The following is a 21394-nucleotide window of genomic DNA, read 5'->3' on the forward strand; positions in this document are numbered from 1 at the left end:
AGCGAGTTCTCCACAAATTGCGCAATATTTTTTCCATCGGTGTTAAATGGAGAGCGCAACAGGGCCAATGTAATATGGCCCGTCAACTCCATGCCGCGTACGTCCTCGTCACGCTGACACGCCTGAAATAGCTCCGCAAGCTCCTTAAAGTAGGTGTCGCGGCCACGCACATACACGCCAAAACGCTGGGCATTGGTCGTGGCGGCAGAAAGAATAGCTGGTAGGTTTTCGCGACACACTGTCCAGTGGCTGCAGAGGGACGATGCACTGGCCACCTCACCGCCATTTATTTCTTGTGAAATGACGCTCCTCCTAGATCGCTGATACGCCACAATTTCCTTATGGATCTTCTCGCACCCTTCCTTCGTATTGAAGCTACACGCCATGAGGCGACCCAGCTGTGGGTCAGACCACCAAAGAATGGTTTCATGCTGGACAACATAGGCATCCGAGAGGGTGATGGGTGTACTCATCAGCAACTCCTCCGGATTATCGATGTCAATCATCTCAAGATGGCCAACTGCCCGCTCCGTACCATTACCATCGCTATCTTCGCAGTCCAGAGCTGCAGAGGAGCGTAAGACGACAGACACGACACCGACACCCATCTCCGTCCACGAGTCGTCGTCAGACATGGTCGCGTAGAGCTTCGCCTTGGTAAGGCTCTCATCCCCGTCGTCCATCTCCATCACGTCCCCCTCTGTGTCTCTGTTAGTCCGTATGTACGGTGTTGATTTCCTTCGGGCCCCTGCTCTCTGCAGCACCTTCGCAGCTTCTACAATCAGTGAAGTTCTTCGATGGTAAGAAAGAAAAAAAAAATAATAATAAGATTTATGTGCAGGAATAAATCCAAAAAAGACTACAGGAGGACGGGAACGTGCCGCACATGAGAAAGGCAGAAGGTCACATAATTGCGAGCACTCCTTCCTTTAACCCCTCTGAGATAAATACACTTGTTTATGCGATTGCAATGGCACCACCTCTGCTTTACTGTTCGTATAATAATAACTGCAGGCACACGCTCTTCCTGTGCCCAAATCAACCCATAACTAATCACAATGGCAATGATAAACCGAAGCGTGTGGTGTTATCTACCACGCGACATGGAGAGCTCCAGACAGTCCCTGGGGCTCATCTCCAGCTGCGACACGGCACGGCCGCGCTCAATTAGGTCATCAAATTGCGTTACGAGCACTTCAAATTGAGAAAGTCGTGTGTCATTTTTGCGGCGCTGTTCGTTAAGCATTTTTGAATACCGCACCATTGACCGCGTCACGTCTTCTGTGGAAACTGAGCGGCGCAACGGAGCCACTACGGCGGGCGAGGCACCAGAACAACGGTGGTGCGACCTCCCCCGCAGTGCATGCAATGACGCCCAGTCTGTCACGCCAGGCCGCTCTCGTCGAAGGAATTCGACGCCGCACCCAAGAAAAAGACGACTCTTCTCGTCGAGGAGGCGAAAGACAGCAGCAGTCACCGTCTCCGCAAACTGCGAGAGACCGCCCACGACCCATTGGCAGAAGTCTTTTCTGCTGCAGAAGTCGCTGGCGTTAAACTGCTTCCTTGACATCGCCGCCAGCGTCCCGTGAGTGATACGACATACTTCCCGCATTTCCTGAAGCTCCTCCCACAACAGCGTGTATCGGCCCTCTGCTTCCTGCAGACAACAATTGTAGCACTTCCCCTCCAACTGAAGCGTATGTGTCTGCTGCTGCTGCTGCTTCTCATGATATGACGGCACCCCCTGCTCTGCGTCACGCCGCTCGACGGACATCTTTCGGAGGTTATCCATCTCTGCCCGCAGCTCCGTCATCTCGTGCTTATGTTTGGAACGCATCCGTGCGGTGGCCTGCTGGGCCGCTTCCTCCTGCTCGCGCAGTCGGGAACGCAGCACGCACATCTCCTCCTCGTGGCTGCGCCTTTCCTCTCCCCGACGGACATTGCTCTCCCTCAGCTCAGCGCGCAGAGACTCAACACGTCCCGTCATCTCCGCCATCTCTCGTCTTATACGTGCCTCGTACGCCTCGCGCTCCTCACGCAGCTGGCGACATGCTTTCTCCGATTGCTCCTGTGTATTCCGCAATGCTCCCATGAGTGCCGCCTTCTCGCTCTCGTGCACTTTTTGCAGCTCGTTCAGCTCCTCAGCCATCAATGCTCCTCCACGCAGCCGCACATCCACGTGCTGCCGCGTTTCGAGGAGTTGCCGCAGGTTCATTTCCGACCGATGCAGGAGCTCCTCCGAAAAGCGCTCTACATCCCTCAGCATTTCAGCGGCGGTGAGAAAAGCAGAACGACGGCCCACCAATTCCTCCTGAAAAGAGAGTAAAACACGCTCGTATTGCCTCACGATGCCATCAACTGCATCACGCCGCTCGACGGACATCTTTCGGAGGTTATCCATCTCTGCCCGCAGCTCCGTCATCTCGTGCTTATGTTTGGAACGCATCCGTGCGGTGGCCTGCTGGGCCGCTTCCTCCTGCTCGCGCAGTCGGGAACGCAGCACGCACATCTCCTCCTCGTGGCTGCGCCTTTCCTCTCCCCGACGGACATTGCTCTCCCTCAGCTCAGCGCGCAGAGACTCAACACATCCAGTCATCTCCGCCATCTCTCGTCTTATACGTGCCTCGTACGCCTCGCGCTCCTCACGCACGTTTTTTTGCTCTACAACGTCTTCTACAACACCCGCGGTGGCAATTCTACTCTCAAGAAAGGTTTGGTATTGCAATAACTCCTCAAGCAATGTCTCATGCCGTTCTTTCTGCGCCTCAAGCGCATCTGTGGTGATGGAGTGCATGTTGTCAACAAAGACTCGTACGTGTTCGGCCATCAGTGACCTTTCTGTGGAAAGAAGCCGCTTTGCCTGCTTAATTGGTACGGCCGCAGCTCTGCAAACCTCCTGGCAGAATTCTAACCAGAGGCACTCGCGTCCCGCACACCAGTTCGCAGCATTCTCAGTAATTGCGGTACACAATGTGCCATAACGTTTCATTTCCTTAAAGAACTGTTTGTTGCGCTGAGCGTGTATGTTTTCCATCTCGCTTCTAGTAGCTGCCGCTTCGGCTGCAGATAATTCTGCCGCCATCACAAACCAAGCCGTCCTCTGGTGCATATGAAAAAGTAGCATATGAAGTTTGGCGTCTTGCACCCTCGTCATCAATCCCGTTGAGGAATCGAGCCAAGACACGGCGACTCCAGCAATGGCTGCCATCTGCTTTCGAGCTCGCCGTTCCTTCTTCCTGTGGGCAAACAGCAGCCACCGGCCAAACGCATTTCGTGCGCAATATTCAACGAGGAGACAGCCAATATCCTGCAGCTGCCCAGTGGCACTTTCAAGCTCCACAAGCATCGCCTGCTTCTCCTCATGAAATGTTGCAGCAATGCACACGGCATGAAAGCCTTGCTGTAATTCTTGCTGCTCGCAGAACTCCTCGTACTGCAGAGAAATACGTTTCGCGTCTTCCATGGCGACAATTCGTTCAAGGTGAGCTGTGTGCTCACTCAGCAGTTGTGTGAGATGAATGTCTTTTGCCGCCTGCTTCCACCGTTCAACGTGGGCCGTTAGCCTGGCAACATCCTCCCACAGCCACACACACTGCCGCTCCCCTGCCAGGAGCTCTGCGCGCATGCGTGACTCCGTCATCTTACGCTCCGCCTTGTAGCGCAACGACTGCCGTGCGGCACCTTCCAGTTCAGTGACACAACGTCGAACGAAGAACTCGTCTTGCAGCAGCTGCGTCAGTGCGGTGCAGTAACGCCGTTCCCGCCACTCAACCGCAGTGCGCCACATTTCTTTCTTGACTTCCTTCAACGCTACGTGTGACGTCTGCACCACTAGTGCAAGCCTTCGGTTAACTACATGCAGTTGCCATGAATTCCAAATGCGCCACGTTTGCCCCGCAACGTGGGCGCGGTGTAACAGCGTCGCAGCTGTCGCCGCTCTGCACCGCAGACTTGCCTCCTGACTTGTGAGTGCCGCGCGGGTCGCTTCACGATGCCGCTCAGCATCCTCGCAACGTCGCTGCAAAACCACCACCTGCTGGCTCAGCGGGGCAAAAAGATCCACCTGTCTCGTTAGCCCTTTCAATTTCTCTGTCAGCTCTGCGTTGCACTTCACTGCATCGCAAACCAAAGCAAGAGACGCACGGTGGAGCAAATGGATCTTCGCCGATGCGCAAATATCCACTGCACTCCACGCCACGTGCATCATTGAATCAAACGATGCCTGCTGCACTCTCAGTACAGTTGCGAGCTCCGCGGCTCGCTGCTCCTCCTTGTGACTCGTCTCCTCTGCGGTCATTACATATTGTGTGAGCCGCCTCTCTCGCTCCGCATAGTACCGTGCCAACTCCTCCTGCTGCCTCAGATAATTGCTCGTACGCTCGCTAAACTCACGGGACATCTCACCCATAGACGTCTTGAGACGCGTCACCACCTCCTCTCGCTCTTCTTCCACGCGGGAGATTGCGTTGTGCACACGCCGTTCATGCGCTCTATTAAGTGACACGTGCTGCTGAAAGTCCAACTCGGCGCGTTGCAACTCGTGCTGGGCGCACTGAAGTTCCGCCTCAAGCTCCAGTTGTCGACACCGCTGCACTTTTAACGCGGCTTCAAGCCGCTTCGCCCTCCAGCGGTAAAAGCACCGTGCCTGCAGTTCCCTGCCTGACCTAATCATTGCATACCGGCACGCTATTGCGCCACAGCTCCTCCTGAACCGGCGTCCGCTCTCTGCGCGCTGGCGATCCGCGCGGGCACAAAGGGCTCGGCGTATCCATTGGTTCAGTGCCCGCATCCGCAGCCGCCGCGCTACAGCACTCTGAAAAAACGTCACAGCAGCATCCTGCGCAGCGGCAATTTGGATGTCCTTCACCGTCAGCTGCTGCTGAAACTTTTCCTCCCGTCGCTGCTGCACGTCGAGTTGGCCCTCAAAGTACCGCCGCATCGCCTGCCTCGCTGCGTCCACGCCACTCTCCTCCTGCGGCGCAGATTCCACGCCCCTCTCCTTAAGAAGGCCGCAGAGGAGGTGTGTGCCCCGCTCGAGGTGTCGCAGCGCCTCCTCCTGCTTCGCCTGCGATGATAACTGCAGGCCCAAATGTCCGTCCGTCCCGTCGTCCACCTGCGGCGCATCCCGCATCCGACGGAGGGCAATCAGATCTTGTTGTGCCTGGAGCACAGCGCACTGCGCTTGCCGAAGAGTGCCCTGAAGCTCCTCCATCGACCACACTACAAAGAAAAAAAGGAAAAAGATAAAGAGGACGCCATAGAAATAATAATAATAATAAGAACTCGACAAGCAGCGAGGTCCACCCACAAAGACACAAAAACAACTACTACAACAACAGGACGGTTCCTCTTTTGCACACCAAACACTTGAATATACACATATAAAACAAAATATACATGTAAACACGCACCACAGCACGCATATATACTTCCAAACACCAAATGAGGCCCAACAATAATATGGTAACCCATCGGAAGTAACACTATGTACACACACAAAAACCACAACTGCACACACACAAAAAAAAAAGAAGAAGAAAAAAAAAGCTTTGACAAAAAATATTTTGATGGAGACAAATACACCCAAATTGGGGGTATATATATATATATTTAAAAAACACACACTTATTTCTGCTAAGTGAAACACAACCAATATATAACGAAATAATAATAATAATAATAATAATTAATTGACGTAATCAAGAGGCATTGACCCTTCGCTGGATGTCCTAAAACCCCCACGGGGACGGCGCAACACAATGAGATGCTTCAACTGCCCCGGTTCGGCAAAATGTATGTAAATAATAAACCACACTCCCAGCACCAAAATGGCAAAGGAGACAAGCAGCAGTAGAAAGGCAACATACCAATGCGCCTCAAAAAATCCCCGCTCAATTTTATACGACACACGGACGTAAGGCGTTGCGGACACCGCAAAAGGATTCTCCTGCGAGGCAGTTCCAACAACAAAACAACTGCAAGTAATGAGCAGTACAGCCGCTTGCACGCCAAAAAAACCCGGCCTCTCCATGACACTTCACTTCTAAAACATCCACACATAAAACAACACAACAGTGGAGCGGGAAAGAAGGGAATCAACACAAAACAACGCCCAAAAGACGGCGCAAACAGCCACCAGGGACGCCGGGACGCCATCCCAAAGAAAACACACAAACGCACAGAGAGAGACAAATAAACATAAAGTGGCGAATACGACAGGAGGATGCACATAACTTGGAAAAAAAAAACAAATGCTTAAAATTGCATTCAACTAATCGCCAACAGCAGCCAAGCACACACACAAAAAAAAAATTCTACAGCAACGCTGAATTCTACAACGCATCCATGCGGAATTCAGCCCTCATACGGCACACCCACAACTTCAACGACTCTAAAAGCAGCTCCAACTTCATTCTAACAAACTGGTCAAACAGATCCGCCACAGCAGACACAACACTCTCATACGACAACGGAAACACATCGTCAGGGGCCATCAAATGATACGAATCAATCATTCCGTGAATCCGCTCCATCGCCGCAGCCTCGCGTGAAGCCGCGTCCGCCTCAAAAAGACGCAAAACCTCCTCCGCACGATCCACATGACGCAACATCGTATCCTCTGCGCTCTCGGCACTCACAACAGCACTTTCAAATTCCTGCATCAGGGCCCGCATCATCGACTCAACAATTAACTTCGCCTCGCAAAGATCCTCCACCTCAACCTCGAGCGACTTCACATGCTGCTGAAGCTCGTCCTCACGACTCTTTGCGTCACGCACTCTTCCCTCCAGTTCAACCAGATACCGTTCCCCCGACACGATCTCCGACCGAACAGTTTCAGCCTGCGACACCAACTCTGAAACAACCTGCCTCGCCGCCACTTCCCCCTTCACCACCGATGCCATATGATCCTGCAGGTCGTTCGTGCGTTCCTCCAGCTCCGCCTCCAGGCGCTTCGCAGCGTCCGTCTCTGCTGAAGAAGAGCTGGGGAGTTGAGTAGCGCCTACATCATCTACAGTCGCGGGAATAGCACACGTCGACCTGCTGATGTGCCCTCGTTTCTTCTCACAAGACTCAACAAGCCCAGTTCCTGGTAAAATAATAGATTTTACTGGATGGCGGTACTTGGAAGGTTGAAATTGAGGCAAAGATGATCTAAAATTCAATATATTAAAAGATCCTTCACAAACAGGAAAACAACCTTCAGAACCGGAACCATTCACCAACGGACAACAACCGTACATGCAGTTGTAATAGTTTTCCTGATAAAAGCGGCTGTCGTCTGTTATGCAGGTGATCATCGCCAGACTGCGTATTTCCTTAGATGGGAAAAGGTGTTGGAGTAACCAGCAGGGTCCGTCGTGTGGCACGGGGTGTCCTGCGATAAGTTCTCTTAATTGTTGCATGCCCCCCTGGAAGAACCGATTCCCTTGACTGAGCTGCGGCAACAGGGCAATAGTGAGTACGCCGGACACAGACGCATTGGCCGATTTGGCAACAAGACTAAAGATAATGGAAGAATGAGCTCCAGGCACCGCACAAGCTCGTCGCAGTAAAGCATCAAGAGCAGCATCCTCGCGACTCTTCACGACATTGTGCTGCAGCTGTGGGCGGCAGCATTCGTCCGTGTCGTGCGTGTAGACGCCAACGTGGCGGTGTGCCACAACCTGCTGGTTCAGGGCATCCGTGACGCCCCACGAGTACAGACAGACCATGCTGTAGTGCAGCTGCACGTCACCGACACTCGTCTCCGCAAGCACGTCGAGGGCGTGGCCGACTGCCGAGAGCACCAACGCGTGAAACAAATCCACTGAGTGGATGCGGAGCGACCCGTGGATGACTGCCCCGTGCGTCGCACACGGGGGGGTGTCGCAGGCGTATGGGCATCCACCGCCAAAGTTATCCGCCACACGCCGCGCCAGCACGGACTCGTACGCCATGGCGTGGAAGGGATGGTACGTCACACTGTCAAAGTGAAACCGTGACACACCCGTCAGCCCGTCGCAGAGAACAACGTCTCCTGTCTCCGCATCCACATCTACACTACTCCTCCCATCGTGCGCAGGGGCGATGTGCGCACCGCAAATAACGTTCTTTACGCTCGACAGCATCGTTAATTGCTATCATGCTAAGAAATAAAAATCAAAAAAGAAAAGGAGGGTGTGATGCTGTGGATTAGAGTAAATATTAGTCTCATTTATCTATAAGGATTAAAAATTGACTGTGAAATATTTTTTTCTTTTGCAGTGGTTCTCAGGATTATGTAAGCAAATTGTGTAAATATAATACGGTTCGTTGTTTGTTTTATTTTCCACGTCACTAGTAGGACGTTTAGAAGATCCATGAAGTATGGAGTGTCTTGAGATGACGTTATACACTCTACGTGGTTTTGCGGGGTTACTTTAGAGTGTTGGGTTGGTAAACCGTGACGTGGCAGCCAGTGTCCAGAAGGAGGGGTAAAGTTACGTGAGGAAACATGGGGAGCTGTGTGACAGCCCGTTTTGGCGGCGACGACCGGCGGCCGTAATCTTGTAGGGGGAAGGGTGCGCTTCGTGACCGTATTGACAGAGACGATGGCGGTTTTCTCGGCCAATTCGCAGGATCGCAAAGGGGTGTGACGGATACATTCCGTGAAGAAAATAATATTGGCTGGTAGCCCTCACGCAGATCGCATTGCGTGCGGTTACCACTAGCATCATCACGTGCGCCAACTTCGCTTCTGCAGGCAGAGGTTAAAGAGGGTAGGGATAGTGATAGGACATCAATTGCAGATACCCGTACAACACTGTGGGTCAAGGCGCCTCCTGGATTTGCTGCACACAAAACATCATTTTCTCTTGTTTGTGTTTCTACCGTCCTTGACGGTCTCTGTGTAAGGAACCGCATCCAATTTATATAATATTGCCTGTAAATACGTTGCTGGACGACAAGTTTCATTTGTTTGTATGCACGTAACACCTCTGCCGTGAGGCGATGAAGGGACAATGAATTTGCTTTGGCAACACTGGCGTTCAACGGGAGCTTTTCCTCCACGGAGAGATCACCAGAGAGTTCTTCAACGGACTCAAATGACTGCCATGCGGAGCTGCATCGACTGTCGGCAGCGTGCGTCACAGTGAGTATTTGACCGGGGATTTCATTGTCATTTACATCCCTCTCTAGGGAGACACTAAAGACTCCGTTCGACTTGTCATTCGCCAAACACTGATCAACGGCGTCTGATGCTCCTTCCCTATAATCTGGATCGGCTGCTTGGTGGAGTTGCCATTGCGTGAATGTCGCCTTGTCGTAGGAGTCGAACATAATCTCCTGAGCATCGTCATGATATGCCATGAACTCTACCATCGTCGACTTGCAACCCATATTCTTCTCTAAGGAGCTGCTGCTGCTGCAAACACGGGGTGCCATCGCTGAATGGAGATTCATTTATTTATCTTTTTGCTTTTGAGTTCCCCTGCTTTTATTCATCCCTAAATAAATAAATAAATAAATAAAAACGTAAATACGCTTCAGTAAAAAATAAAAAATAATACATTTTTTTTCCTTTCTTTTCACACATCGCAACATGAAAGGCACGCAACAGGAATCGTCCCAAGACTTTTCAGCATGTCTTCGTCATTTCTTGTCTCTCTTATTCCGGCCTCTTTCTTCCCAACTTTTCAACTCCCCTTTGTTTTTTTTTTTTCTTTTTCTTTTTTTCTCTCGTTTCTCTTCGACGGTGGCATGCTTTTAAAGATCTACAGTGCAGAATGGAGGTATTTGATTTTATAAAGAGGACTGAAATCTCTCGTGGCGCTGGGTATGCCCCCCTCTATTTCTATGCTTCCTTTTGAGTCATCCATCGATAAATTCCTTCCTGAATTGAGCGATGCGCCAAGCGTGTGACTGGACGTGCGTTCCATCTCCTGCACAGCGCAGTTGACAGGAGTTTGTGGACGCGGAAATTCAAACGGCGTGGCGGTCGTGGAGCGCCCATCCGCCCTGTGATCGGCAAACGCACCGCATGGCTTGGCAGAAAAACAGGCATCCGCTTCTGTGTTTGAAGCGTATGAGGAAAAACTCGTGCCAGTAAAGCTGCATATAGATTCCTTTTCCTTCTCCATCGGTCGTCCTGGGTTCCCGCAGCCAGCTGTCCACTGCCCAAGGCACGCCTCCTCCAGCAGTTGCTGTGACAACGGCGGGGGACTCTTCTCCTTCAGCAACAAATGGGAACGTGTTGGTTTGACGTGCCTCTCCGTTGATGGTTCTTCCCGCACCAAATCCGTCCTTCGTCGGTGCGTGACGTACTCCCTTCCTGACGTTGCTCTTTCATTGCAAATTGTGTAGTTCCGCTCTCTCACGGCTGCAGAGGGAACCAGAACGGTCTGTTCATTACCGCACGTAAAAAGGGCCGCTTGATCCGCCAATCTACTCCTCGTCCCTGCAGGAAGCCTTGTCCAGGCAGTCCATTTGTGAAAGAAAATCCTCATGGTGTCCATGAAAACCACTCGCCGGAGGGTTTTGTACTTGCGTAACGTGTCAACTGAGGTCCGCTTCGTCCTCTTTGGTCTCTTAAACGCCGCGTGCTCTAGAAGATGATGGCGACGAACCAATGCCAACCGCTCCGCCAGGTCACGCTTTAAAGGTGATATGGAAGAGAGTCCGCCTGTCATAGAGAGTGCGGGTAAGCCGGTGATAGGAGCATCCATTTCTCCCCTCCCTCTAGGGTTAACAGGCAGCGGGATGTCCTCTTCAGCACTCACCTCGGATGGAGATGCGCAGGTGGCGTTTCTTTCGACCATTGGCAACGTCTCCTCACGCCAGTAGGAAGGGGGATCAATCACCGCCTCCACTGTTTCTCTGTCCAGGCTCTGTGGCGTGACACATGTGTCTTCAGAAAATGCATCAGAGGTCCATTCATGCAACGACTCCACAAAATCTATGGGCGGAAGAGTGCCTTCCCTGTCGGCCGTGACACCTGGCAGCGAAGCTGTCTTCACTTCCTCGCAAAACCCTCCCGTTGTCCCTGACTCTCGACATGAACCACTCGGAGCAGGCAAGATCGCCTGTTCATTTTTTTCATCACCTGTTTTGCGATGGAAAGCATCTTGATCTTCCGCCAGGGCATTCCACCCCTGCATTCCCTCAACTTCACCGGTCATCACGGTCGCGCAGCTCCCACTATCCACTTTAGACGATACGGAGGCAATTCCCTCCTCCTCGCAAAGTCCGCCAATATGGTCAATGCCAAGGTGAAAGCCGTTGTTTTCGCCTGTGGGTGCCTCCTCCGTTGGCAAATGATCTTGTGTTTCAGCCGTCAAACTTCTCTTCGTGGAGGAGTTGGGACCATTACTGAAATTCAACGTCGTGCCTTCTTTTTTTTTCTGAACAATTCTACTCACTTTGTGCGGCATGCGGATCTCCCAAAGCTCCGGAATGGGTGGCAGCTCACTTCGCCGCCACACACCCCCTCCATCCCCGTAGCAATTCGCATCCATCGCGCCAAGCACTGCCCTTCCCAAATCATCTGTGCGTTCAAAACGACGCGACCGGGCAACAGAGCCTACTGGCACTTTATCAAGATTAAGTTTGCGCCTCACGTGTTCCACGCGAAGAGCTGCAGCTCTCGTTCCTCGGGGCGTCAGGGGTGCATCAAAGCGAACAAACGCCGACGCGTGACCCTGAGGGTGCCGTGGCACAGCAGCAATACCAACCAAACTCCATGGGAGAAAAGTACCTGCTCCCCACTTTGGTTCCATCCGCGTGTCAAGAAAGTCAGCCGATACGCGTGGGGTAATTAAACGCATCCGATCAGCCGTCCCCCAAAAACTTTCCGGGGGTTCTTTTTCAGGCTTATCGGAAGTGTTGAACTCACGCCGCAGAACAGCAGAACGTGTGAGACGCGAAGAGAGGGCCACACTGCTGCCACGGGAATGCAATGGCATCGCCCGGCCGGCTGTGGATGGACGTGCTTTTCGTCCCCTGGATACTGCGGGACTTGACCGCTCACTCCTATTGCGCGTAGCCGGGGAAAGCGAGGGGGACGAGGAACGCGATGGCGGCCGGATCACCGTTCGGGGAGAAATGATTTTCTTTTGGCAAGGCAGCACGCGGTCACCCCGAAAATCCTCCGCGCGCAGCATCCCTAGCGAGCCGCGGCCGTTATCGCCGGTCGACTCCCGGCGCCAACATACCCGAGGGCTAGTACTTGCTTGGTTGCGTGGTGCCCCAGCGGTAAGATGCGGTGCCATATCGGTTGGGCCGCCCCGTTCATTGGTTCGCTGCTGCTCCTTCACATGCAAAACGCCGCCCTCGCGTTCTGCCGGCGCCGCGCGCGACGCATCAACCCTCGGGCCTCGTGGGGAAGGTACACGAAAAAAAAGAGGATCCCATCGGTAGTCAACGCCCATGCGCAGTTGCGGTGTTGGCTCAACACAAAACGGTGGCACCGTCGTCATGGGCACCAAAGTTTGCCCCGCCGATTCCTTCCTTGATGAATCCCCGTGCCCGGTGCAGTTGAAAAAGTCAAAGTCGTAAAAGGGGAAAAGGGCAAAAGAATAATAATAAAAAAAGGATGGGTACGGGTGGGTGAGGCGCACGGTCATAACGCACGCGATGGAGAAAACGTGATCAAACCATTCAGGTGAGAGCAGCAGCGACAACACGCACACGCACACGGAAAAACAACGACAATAATAATAATAATAAACAGGAAAAGTAAATCGATAACGAGATAGACAACAGAAATCCAATTTGGATCAGCAGGTACGAAACACGTACGAGTTCGCAAGTGTCACGTTACGAATCCAGCGTGTTGGATTGTACGAGCTGCTGCGTTCCTCGAGACGAAGCACTCTGATGCACAGACCCGAGAAACTGTACTGCGGAATCTCAAATCGCATGGAAATGGGACCCACGCTACGCTTCGTCGCGGCTTTGATGGGTGAAGACGTGGAGAATCGAATTTTGCACAGCTGCTCCGTTCCACCCAAAAATTTCCCAATGTACCAGATCACACACTTCTCTTCTTCCTTGTATTCATATGTCTGCTCTGTGGCCCCGAGACCAAACTCCACGCTGGCGGCGGTACAGATCGAAGGCATGGGAACAATGACACTGAAACCAATGCCGTTTGTTGAGACGGGAATGTCCGCCCGTATCTGGAGCATCAATTCCGCGCGGTGGGTTGTGAGAAGCTCCATGGAGTGTACAAGACGAAATGGCGGCGTACCTCTCCCACCCAGTCTGTAGTTCATAAGCGTGGACTCTCCTTCTGGTGGCCGTATCGACAGACTGCGCTCCCCCTCAAAGCCGGAGTAGTCGGCGTCCTCGTGGAAGTTCACACTGTCAAGCACAACGGATGCGTACCGTTCCTTGTTTGCATCACCCCGCCCCACTACTAAATCCTCATTGAAGCGAACGTGCAAAGAGGGGGAACCGGCCAGAAAACTCTTCAATACGATAGAACCTTCCACGTCCGACATCACCACTTGCCCTGCGCTGTTGAACACAATGTTAAGCCGCTCCAAAATGTCGATAAATATCTCGTTCTTCCGATCACTCGAAGCCTGAAGAATGGAATTGGCGGTGGCATCACCCCGTCGTGTCTTATCCAAGAACTCGCCTCGTCTTAGGCGTCCTAAAAACGAGCTCCCTGTGGGGGTCTCGGAGCCCGACACGCGGACGACCTCATTGAAGATGTACGGTCGCAGGTTTTCGGTATTGAGCTCCTGCGAGACCCCAACGTCAATCATCTCGTCCAGCAGTTCGTACACCAGCGTAAAGTTCCTGCGAATGCCTTCCTCCGAGAGAACGCCCAAGTAGTCTTTGATCACCTTGATGATCCGCAGCAGAATCTCCAGCGTGAGGCTTGGCGACACGTTCACCACAGATGTGCATACAAAGAGAAGCTCGCGTCGCTTGACGTAACAGAAGTTCACGTGCTTCTCCATGAAAAACGGCGGGCAATCACCCTCCGGTGCATGGCCCTGCGCACCGTCCCAGAACTTGTACTTGCGAAAGAAGATTTCGTCGGTATTGCGAGGGGCATCCTGTCGATAATCCTTGAAAATAAGTTTGTCTCCTCGCGGAGACAAAATAAATATCTGCGAGATAAACATCCTTGCTAATAAATAAGCTTCACACAACAGCAGGAAAAAACAAACAAAAAAAAACTGAAATATAAACAATAAATAATAAATAATAAGAAAACGGTAGGAGCGATGGGGTAAGAGCAAAGACAAGCCGTCCGCCATACGCCATTGTGGCATTGGGATACACGCGGCAGTAAAGGGAAAAAAATAAATAGGGAGGAACAAATAAATCAAGAGACAAACAATGATTAATCACCCTTTAGCTTGGCGTAGACGGCGGGAAGCACGCTACTCCGATGCTACCCTCTTTGCCGGCCCTCCTTTAGTGGCCGGCACATTTACATAGCACTGCCGCAGAGCAGCTGTCATACGGTCAATGTCCTTTGTTAGCTCACTATTCTTGTCGAGAATCAACTGCAGCTGCTGGTCCGCCCTCTGAACATCTTGTCTCCATTTCCGCACAAGTGTGTTCACCAGAGTAAGCGTCTGGTCTGCCTCTTCCTTCACTTTGGCCTCGGTCGCCTTGCAGGAACGCACGACGCGGCGGCGTGAGCTTGACGCCCAATACCACGTGATCAGAAAAAACAGCAAGCAGACTGCCGGGATGCTGTGCTCCTCCTTCCATGTGTGCTGCACAATGTCAGCCGCATGTGATTGAAAGGCGTTGAAATCCCGCTGCTTCACCGCCCGCAAGATATCGGCGGTGGGAATCGTATATTCACCCCTCGCCTCACCCGCTGACGGTGCCGATGCCTCAGCTGCAGACGGATGACCGTCATCTCGCGTTGTTTGGCCTTCAGTTTTACCAGAGGAGCAACGGCAGCCGCACCACAGCGGCAGGCCGGTGACACGTGTGCCCAACAGCACCCGGCGCATTGGTTCTTTCTTCACTAAAAACACACGACACTTCTTCCACCGACCCGACTCCTGCTAATCCCCAAACAATAATAATAATAATAACAATGAAGGCGAAAACCCTGCCGCTGCTCCGACGCCAAGAGAGAAAAAAAGCAAAAAAAAATGTTTTCGGGGATTGTCGTCGGACGCAGAGATAAACTGGGAGAACACATACCGGCGACCACCGCACATCCGCAAAGAGGGAAAGGCGACAAAAGTACCCACCAGCAAATAAATAAATCAATCCATAATAATAACACACACAGTAATAAAAGCTACTCCCCGCGTAATATCCGCACCTCGGATGGTCCCACAAGCACCGCTGCAAACGCAAAACTCGTCTTTGGCGGAAGGCGAACGACGGCCACACTTTGCTCGCCCGAGAGCGACCATCGCACGATGTTCTCCTCGCAGTCCAACTCAACTTTGATCAACGCGTTGGAGGTAAACGAGCAGCCCGTCTTCTCCGTGAACAGGCCTCCAAAATTGTGGGTCACTCGCCCGTCGTTCCAGTAAAGGGCCAAGTCTTCGCACTGGCCCATGCCATCCATCCAACTCAGGCATGCACCCTCCGCCCCAACCCCCACCCCCACCGTCTCACAGCGTGATATCCCAAAAGTGATGAAGTGAAGCCCGTTGGAGTAAAACGGACTCGCCGCGGCGCACAAAGCATCCGAGAGAAGTCTGTCGCTGCAAATGAACGGGCGAAAGGGACCGGTGGCCGCAACAGGGTAACGCGACTCCCATGAGTGCTCCAATCCATAAAACCGTGCTTCTGCTAAACAAACCTCTCGGTATGCTTCCGGAATAGGGTTCCGATACCCACGTAGAAGATTCATTAACATACCAAAGAGGGCCGCGTTCTTGCCTGGAATCTCAATCACTTCACGCATTGGATTTCCATCACCGTAACGCCGAAAATGTGTCGCTGCCATCAGGAAGAGCACAGACTGCGGGTCTTTCCGCAACACCTCGCGATGCACAGAGAAAAGCCTGCCGTCGACGCGGAAGGTGACAATATCTGGAACACTCTCATCGAAGCTGACAAGCTCTTCCCGCAGGTTGCGTAATTTGGTGACAATATTCCCCAGGGCCGCATTCGGGAGATTTGTAGTCGTGGCGCTCTGTGGAGCTCTCCATTTCGCCGCCGTACACGCGGCAGCTGCCTCTTCATCGGAATCCACATGCATCCCTATAAAAGCAACAAACTACTATTAAAAAAAAAAGACAGTGCCCTCCTTCCTTCTCCCTACTCAGAAAGAACAAAGGTGAACAACAATAACAACAAATAAATAAGCCACATCAACCGTAAACAACCACGCGCAGCCTCAATTCAGACCAGAGATGACACCAACCCGCCCCTTCCCTCTAAAACAACAAAAACACAAGAGCTAATTTAATTATTTTATGTTTTTAAAAGCCTTGTTCAGCCACATTTCAACTCATCGCCAAAGTCTAAAAGGACTTGCCCGGAACAATTGGGAAGTGACGGTGAAAATCCTCCGGTGACGGGTGTTTTTGAACGGTTATAGACATCGGTGCTGCCACAAAGTCGGGCAGCTGAAGAACGCTTTCCGTTGACTCGTTATCAACCTCCTCCACGGACCCCTTGCCTGGCCGCCGCGGTGGCAGCGTCACGGTGCGGCGCACCCCATCAGCTCCGTCAAGGACATCATTTTTCACCGACGCCGCATTGTGAACCACAACAGCCAGCGCACGTCGAGAGTTGCTTGAATTGGCAACATGTGTGCGGAAGAATTCCTTCACCTTTGCGGAGTCCAGTTGCTTCAGCTCCTCAATCTCAAGCTCCTTGTGGGCAAAGTCCACGGGGTGCAGGTGGCGGTGGAGAAGGTCCAAAGAATCCTTCTCCACGGAGTCGGGCAGCTTCCGGCGTCGCTCGATGAGGCCGTTCACAACAGTTTTCACCTCAGCCTCAGCACACACCGTCTCCAATTTCTCCTCCACCGCTGCCAAGAAGGCGATGATGCGAGAAAGAAGGTACGCACCATCGACTCCTTCCACGGCGCTCTGAACGACAAATTGCAAATGTGCCGTGCCTTCCACTCGAAGGGACTGCGAATACACGACATACCCGAGTGTTTCCCTCGTGCGAAGGGTATCAAAAAAGCTGGAAGAGAAAAGCTGATGTGTACTGTCACAAAGGGCGCGGAGAAGTGGAGTCTCTTCACCAACGTAAATGTCAAACAGCACCGCAACGTTGGAGTTGGTTTCATCAAACGGAGGGTAAATCAGCACGTCCACCAACGGAGCATGCGGTAATGAAGAGACGCACGGAAAGGCGTACGTGTCACAAAACTTCGGAAATTTTTCCTTACAAGCGGGGGAAACATGGAGCCGGGAGAGAATCTCTTGTGCACCCACAATCAGGCGACTCTGAACGTCCTTCGAGGAGGGAATATTTCCCGCAACAAAGCAGTCAAAGTACACGCCGCTCGCCAGGTACTCCTTAACAAATGCTTGGTACTCCTCATACGAAGTGGAAACAGCTGCTTCAATCACCTCGTCAAATGTATATGCAACGACCCTAGCCGCCTTCATGAACCTGTCACCTGCCAGCGTGTACGGCTGTTTCGTTCTTTTACTCTGAAGTGCGCGCATTTCCCGTTCCGCATAGTTGCTGTACATTTCCACAGAACCACAAAGCACGGCAGGAGTAAACAACTTCTCAAATATGGCAAAGAAAAATTCCATAATGCGGTGCTGCGGTCCCGTCACGCTGAGCACAAGACCCCCGGCACTTAACTGGATATCGTTTTGAAGCGCCGCCAGCAACCCAAAGTAACTAATCTCAGCAACGGCGTCGTTCAAGATGGCCCTCAATACATGCATGTAATACAGGTTCCTTGGCGAAGCGTAGGCACAGGGCGAGAGGCATCTCCAAATGATGGATGTATTGAAAGACTTGTGGTGGCCCGCGTCCTTCCGCACAAGCGCCACGCCATATGGGGTGTGAAACGTCTCGACAGTGGCGTGACGGCCATCGCCCGCGTACACCGTAAACTCCGTCGAAAGGAACGGATTGGCAGGCGGTAACGCGAGCGCGGGATGCCGCGGTCCGCAGCGACTGGCAGCCCATCCTGCAATTATTTCGTCCGGAATGCGACACTTTGAAAATTTCGTCATGTGAAAGCGTGTGGCAGAATTGCATGCGAGCTGGGCAAACTCAGGCAGGGCATCCAGCGGACCCGACGCAGCCTCGTCCTTCTCTTCCTTTTCTTCTTCTTCTTCTTCTTCTTCTTCCCCCTGTTCCTCTTCACATTCTTCATTGTCTTCTCCCTCTTCGTCATTGGCCACTGGTGCGGGTGTTGCCGCATCGTCACAGGGCATATCCCCCCACGCCAACATCACGACACCATTTTCGGGTGTCAGTTGTGCCGTGTAGGCCTCCGAAGCGGGGATGTCATCTTCAAGCAGCAATTCTCCCGCGGCCCAGCAGTGCTGCAAACTCGTTTGATTCGCCGAGGACGCCAAAGCGGCGCAGTGATCTGCGTTCTCACCGATATCGGATGACTCAAAGTTGATTTTTTTTTCGGCCTTCATTTGCGCATAAACGGCACTGTCCACGCGAGCCGCAAGGCCAATTCCCTGGTACAAGATATCAATCACCTCCACAATGCGTCTCAATCCATCCATCGTCAGCGTGATCTCCACACAAAGCAAATCATTATCGTCATCGACCCGACTGGGACCAACAACCATCGCGGTGGCCATATACTCGCGTCGCAGGACGCCAAAGACCGAGCAGTCACACTCGTGTCCAAGTACGTAGGACACATAATCACTCGGCATTGAAGGCCACAAAGCAGCGGAAGATTTTACAGGCCAAACAATACGCACTTTCCGGATCTTCTTGATAGTACGGACGTTGAGCCACAAGCCCCTTGTATCAGCTGCGTAAAGCGGGTCTTCTTTCGGTAGGAAGCGGAGTGCAGACGGTTTTCCCACCCGCATCTTTGACAACGGGGCCTCGACAATGTGAAGAACGGTCTCCGGTGGCAACGCACTATACACCGCCAGGCAGGCCGCCTCCGAGACGTAATGTGCGTCAAAAAATTTCAGCAGTTCGGCTCTAATGTCCACGTTCCTCGCTTGGGGAGCGTCCCGCAGCGTTGTGATGTTGCCGTTGCCGTATCGGTAGCGCGGGTGCCGGGGATCAAAAAGGGAGCGTTCCAGCTCGTCGATGCGCCAAAAGTCCACGTTGTGGTTCTTCTCGTCCTCACTGTGCACCGCCTCTACCTCCCGCGACAACGCGCTGGAGTTAAAACTCGGGGCAACAAAGAACTCAACGAAGCGCTCCAGCGCCCCTTCCAACGCATCGTGCGCCACGGTAAAGTAGTAAGTCGTACTTCCATCTTCTGTCCACGCATTGCAGTGGCCGCCATTCTTGCTAATGTAACTGTTGTACTCATCCTCACGTGGGTACTTGGCTGTACCCATGAACAGCATGTGCTCACAGAAGTGCGCCAGACCGGGGAGAAACTCCGGATCATTGAGTTGCCCAGCGTGAATGCTCATCGCCGCGGCAGGAATCTTCGCATTGTCATCTTGAATAACAATGCACTTGACACCACCCTGCAGGATGAACCCAAAGTGCCGGGCCCGCAGAGCCGACGGGGTGATTATTTGAACGGTGTCCCGTTGAAGCGCCATAGCTGTGATTTCCTCTGCGCCAAATAAATGAAGGAGACAAAAAAAAAAAAAAAAAGGAAAAAAAGCAATAGAAAATTCCAAAGCACTAGTCTTTATGCATCACCATCACTGACAATTGGGTAGTCTTCCACTCACAATCAGATTCCCTCTTCCCACCCTTTTTTTTTTTTTGTTCTTCCCCGCACCACAGCAGAACAGATATCACCAAACATTTACACCCCCCTCTCTTCGCACGTCATCTCCTCCGTAGCGGATCGGCATCAAGATGCGCAAACGTCGAACCAGAATTATCCAGAGCGCCGTCAAACCCCGTGTCCTGGTTTGCGTGAACAGAATGCGGTGACGTGCCGACATTTCCATGGAGTCCCCTCGTTTGTGATCTCGCGTCTTTGGTGCCACCCACGTTATTCGCTGCGACCCACTCAACGGTTGGCAGCTCCCTTGAAAAGGGGAATATCCAGAGAAGAAAAAAGCGAACGACCACAAACGCTGCCGTCCACAACACGCAGAGACGCAGGATGGTTTGTGTGCGACTGTCCACATAATTCTCAGTCGTAGATCCAGGCTGCTCGTAGACGTACATTCCCATTCGTGGGTCCCATCCATATCCCTTACCCTCCATGGGGTCCTTATTCACTTTCTCGGGTCGCCATTTACCACTTCTCAGTGCCTCATACGCCTCATTCACGGCCTGAAAACGTTCCGTGGACCCTTCCGGCCCGCCGTCAGGGTGGTAACGCAGCGCAAGCCGATGATAGGCCTTCTTTATTTCCTCCTTACCCGCATTGGGGGAAAGACCCAAGATGCGGTAAGGGTCAAACGGCCCCCGCTCCGCTGCTTGGAACATACGCCAAGAACGACGCATCAGTGGAACAGCTTCTGCAAAAAAAAAAAAAAAAAAGGAGAAGAGTGAAGCAGCTCAAAAGGAAAACACTCAAGCAAAGAAATATAAAAGCAAACACACACACACACGGACAGATAGCCAACAGAAAGACACTAGGCACCCGTTTCCCACTTTGTTCTTTTCGTCTCCCACCATTTTTCTCTCTTTCCAGGCATGTCTTGGGGCCGTTCCACTCACTTCTGCTGACCCGCCACATGTAAAGGAAGAAGCCGCTCATCCACACCGACAAAATGACCGACGCTGCGAAGAAACAGTTCGAGCAGATTCACACTTCTGACGCCGTTCGCTGAATTGTTCATCATCAGTTGGGTGGCGTCACACGGATGAAGGCCCCACACCGGCATTTGTATTTCCTCAGAGAAATTCATTGAGACGACAGGCGCATCGTATTCTTGCCTTTCCACCGCTCCGTAGCACACTTTGCCCATCCACGTACACATCTCCTGTGGGCTCATCGGATGTTCTGGAGCAAAGTACAGCTGCGGTTGGGAGTAGCACTCACTGTAGGTAATAAAGTACGACACAAGGAGCTGCTCTGCTTGGCCACACGGCGCATCACGCTGAATTATGCTGGAACCCTCAAGCCATTTGAGAGTTCGACCAAAAGAATCGCTCCGGCGGCAGGCGCGCCATCCCAGGCCGCGCTTTGAGAGGTCCTCCAGCATCTCGTCAAACTCGCCCCGTGTGCAAGTCAACGAGTCCATGAAGTGACTTCTATGGGACACTGCTCGTAAGGAGAGAAGAGGCCGGTCACATTGCGGTGGTGCTCACCGGGAAAAAAAAGAAAAAAAGTGGAAAGGACCATCCATGGCTGCATGAAAATCAAAAAAAGAGGAGATCTCCCCCCCAA

General features: G+C 52.4%; 12 protein-coding genes across 12 annotated transcripts, besides 21 other annotated features; all 12 read right to left on the reverse strand.

The window, feature by feature from the left end:
• Positions 1-689, reverse strand: Tc00.1047053509911.4 (hypothetical protein, conserved; the record flags this gene model as incomplete). Its single annotated transcript, XM_808117.1, has 1 exon — positions 1-689. A coding segment is annotated over one exon (689 nt), but the record flags the coding sequence as incomplete, so codon positions are not given.
• Positions 1-2651: a sequence feature (heterozygous, non-Esmeraldo-like haplotype).
• Positions 1088-5212, reverse strand: Tc00.1047053509911.10 (hypothetical protein, conserved; the record flags this gene model as incomplete). Its single annotated transcript, XM_808103.1, has 1 exon — positions 1088-5212. The coding sequence occupies one exon, from the start codon at positions 5210-5212 to the stop codon at positions 1088-1090; it is 4125 nt and encodes a 1374-aa protein (XP_813196.1).
• Positions 2652-4340: a sequence feature (areas merged during assembly that could not be assigned to a particular haplotype. This can correspond to areas where the two haplotypes were merged or to regions with more than two copies in the genome that were merged during assembly.).
• Positions 4341-4799: a sequence feature (areas merged during assembly that could not be assigned to a particular haplotype. This can correspond to areas where the two haplotypes were merged or to regions with more than two copies in the genome that were merged during assembly.).
• Positions 4800-5150: a sequence feature (heterozygous, Esmeraldo-like haplotype).
• Positions 5151-5245: a sequence feature (areas merged during assembly that could not be assigned to a particular haplotype. This can correspond to areas where the two haplotypes were merged or to regions with more than two copies in the genome that were merged during assembly.).
• Positions 5246-5418: a sequence feature (areas merged during assembly that could not be assigned to a particular haplotype. This can correspond to areas where the two haplotypes were merged or to regions with more than two copies in the genome that were merged during assembly.).
• Positions 5419-14095: a sequence feature (heterozygous, non-Esmeraldo-like haplotype).
• Positions 5596-5618: a sequence feature (AT_rich).
• Positions 5664-5687: a microsatellite.
• On the reverse strand, positions 5770-6231 carry Tc00.1047053509911.20 (uncharacterized protein; the record flags this gene model as incomplete). Its single annotated transcript, XM_808104.1, has 1 exon — positions 5770-6231. One exon carries the CDS (start codon positions 6229-6231, stop codon positions 5770-5772), a length of 462 nt encoding a protein of 153 aa, XP_813197.1.
• Positions 6333-8111, reverse strand: Tc00.1047053509911.30 (uncharacterized protein; the record flags this gene model as incomplete). Its single annotated transcript, XM_808105.1, has 1 exon — positions 6333-8111. One exon carries the CDS (start codon positions 8109-8111, stop codon positions 6333-6335), a length of 1779 nt encoding a protein of 592 aa, XP_813198.1.
• Tc00.1047053509911.40 (hypothetical protein, conserved) lies at positions 8398-9426 on the reverse strand (the record flags this gene model as incomplete). The annotated part of the gene is made up of 1 exon (XM_808106.1): positions 8398-9426. One exon carries the CDS (start codon positions 9424-9426, stop codon positions 8398-8400), a length of 1029 nt encoding a protein of 342 aa, XP_813199.1.
• Positions 9472-9505: a microsatellite.
• Positions 9514-9542: a sequence feature (AT_rich).
• Positions 9670-9699: a microsatellite.
• Positions 9738-12584, reverse strand: Tc00.1047053509911.60 (uncharacterized protein; the record flags this gene model as incomplete). Its single annotated transcript, XM_808107.1, has 1 exon — positions 9738-12584. The coding sequence occupies one exon, from the start codon at positions 12582-12584 to the stop codon at positions 9738-9740; it is 2847 nt and encodes a 948-aa protein (XP_813200.1).
• On the reverse strand, positions 12738-14099 carry Tc00.1047053509911.70 (mu-adaptin 4, putative; the record flags this gene model as incomplete). Its single annotated transcript, XM_808108.1, has 1 exon — positions 12738-14099. One exon carries the CDS (start codon positions 14097-14099, stop codon positions 12738-12740), a length of 1362 nt encoding a protein of 453 aa, XP_813201.1.
• Positions 14096-15861: a sequence feature (haploid, Esmeraldo-like haplotype).
• Positions 14157-14185: a sequence feature (AT_rich).
• On the reverse strand, positions 14361-14948 carry Tc00.1047053509911.74 (hypothetical protein, conserved; the record flags this gene model as incomplete). The annotated part of the gene is made up of 1 exon (XM_808115.1): positions 14361-14948. The coding sequence occupies one exon, from the start codon at positions 14946-14948 to the stop codon at positions 14361-14363; it is 588 nt and encodes a 195-aa protein (XP_813208.1).
• Tc00.1047053509911.80 (hypothetical protein, conserved) lies at positions 15245-16159 on the reverse strand (the record flags this gene model as incomplete). Its single annotated transcript, XM_808109.1, has 1 exon — positions 15245-16159. The coding sequence occupies one exon, from the start codon at positions 16157-16159 to the stop codon at positions 15245-15247; it is 915 nt and encodes a 304-aa protein (XP_813202.1).
• Positions 15862-16223: a sequence feature (haploid, non-Esmeraldo-like haplotype).
• Positions 16224-17063: a sequence feature (areas merged during assembly that could not be assigned to a particular haplotype. This can correspond to areas where the two haplotypes were merged or to regions with more than two copies in the genome that were merged during assembly.).
• Positions 16425-19640, reverse strand: Tc00.1047053509911.90 (peptidase, putative; the record flags this gene model as incomplete). Its single annotated transcript, XM_808110.1, has 1 exon — positions 16425-19640. The coding sequence occupies one exon, from the start codon at positions 19638-19640 to the stop codon at positions 16425-16427; it is 3216 nt and encodes a 1071-aa protein (XP_813203.1).
• Positions 17064-17324: a sequence feature (heterozygous, non-Esmeraldo-like haplotype).
• Positions 17325-18387: a sequence feature (areas merged during assembly that could not be assigned to a particular haplotype. This can correspond to areas where the two haplotypes were merged or to regions with more than two copies in the genome that were merged during assembly.).
• Positions 18196-18272: a sequence feature (CT-rich).
• Positions 18388-21394: part of a sequence feature (heterozygous, non-Esmeraldo-like haplotype) that runs on past the window's edge.
• Positions 19679-19704: a microsatellite.
• Positions 19876-20505, reverse strand: Tc00.1047053509911.100 (chaperone DnaJ protein, putative; the record flags this gene model as incomplete). The annotated part of the gene is made up of 1 exon (XM_808111.1): positions 19876-20505. The coding sequence occupies one exon, from the start codon at positions 20503-20505 to the stop codon at positions 19876-19878; it is 630 nt and encodes a 209-aa protein (XP_813204.1).
• Positions 20718-21248, reverse strand: Tc00.1047053509911.110 (hypothetical protein, conserved; the record flags this gene model as incomplete). Its single annotated transcript, XM_808112.1, has 1 exon — positions 20718-21248. One exon carries the CDS (start codon positions 21246-21248, stop codon positions 20718-20720), a length of 531 nt encoding a protein of 176 aa, XP_813205.1.

The sequence above is a fragment of the Trypanosoma cruzi genome, genomic scaffold (assembly GCF_000209065.1).
Source record: "Trypanosoma cruzi strain CL Brener 1047053516523 genomic scaffold, whole genome shotgun sequence".
NCBI lineage: Eukaryota > Euglenozoa > Kinetoplastea > Trypanosomatida > Trypanosomatidae > Trypanosoma > Trypanosoma cruzi.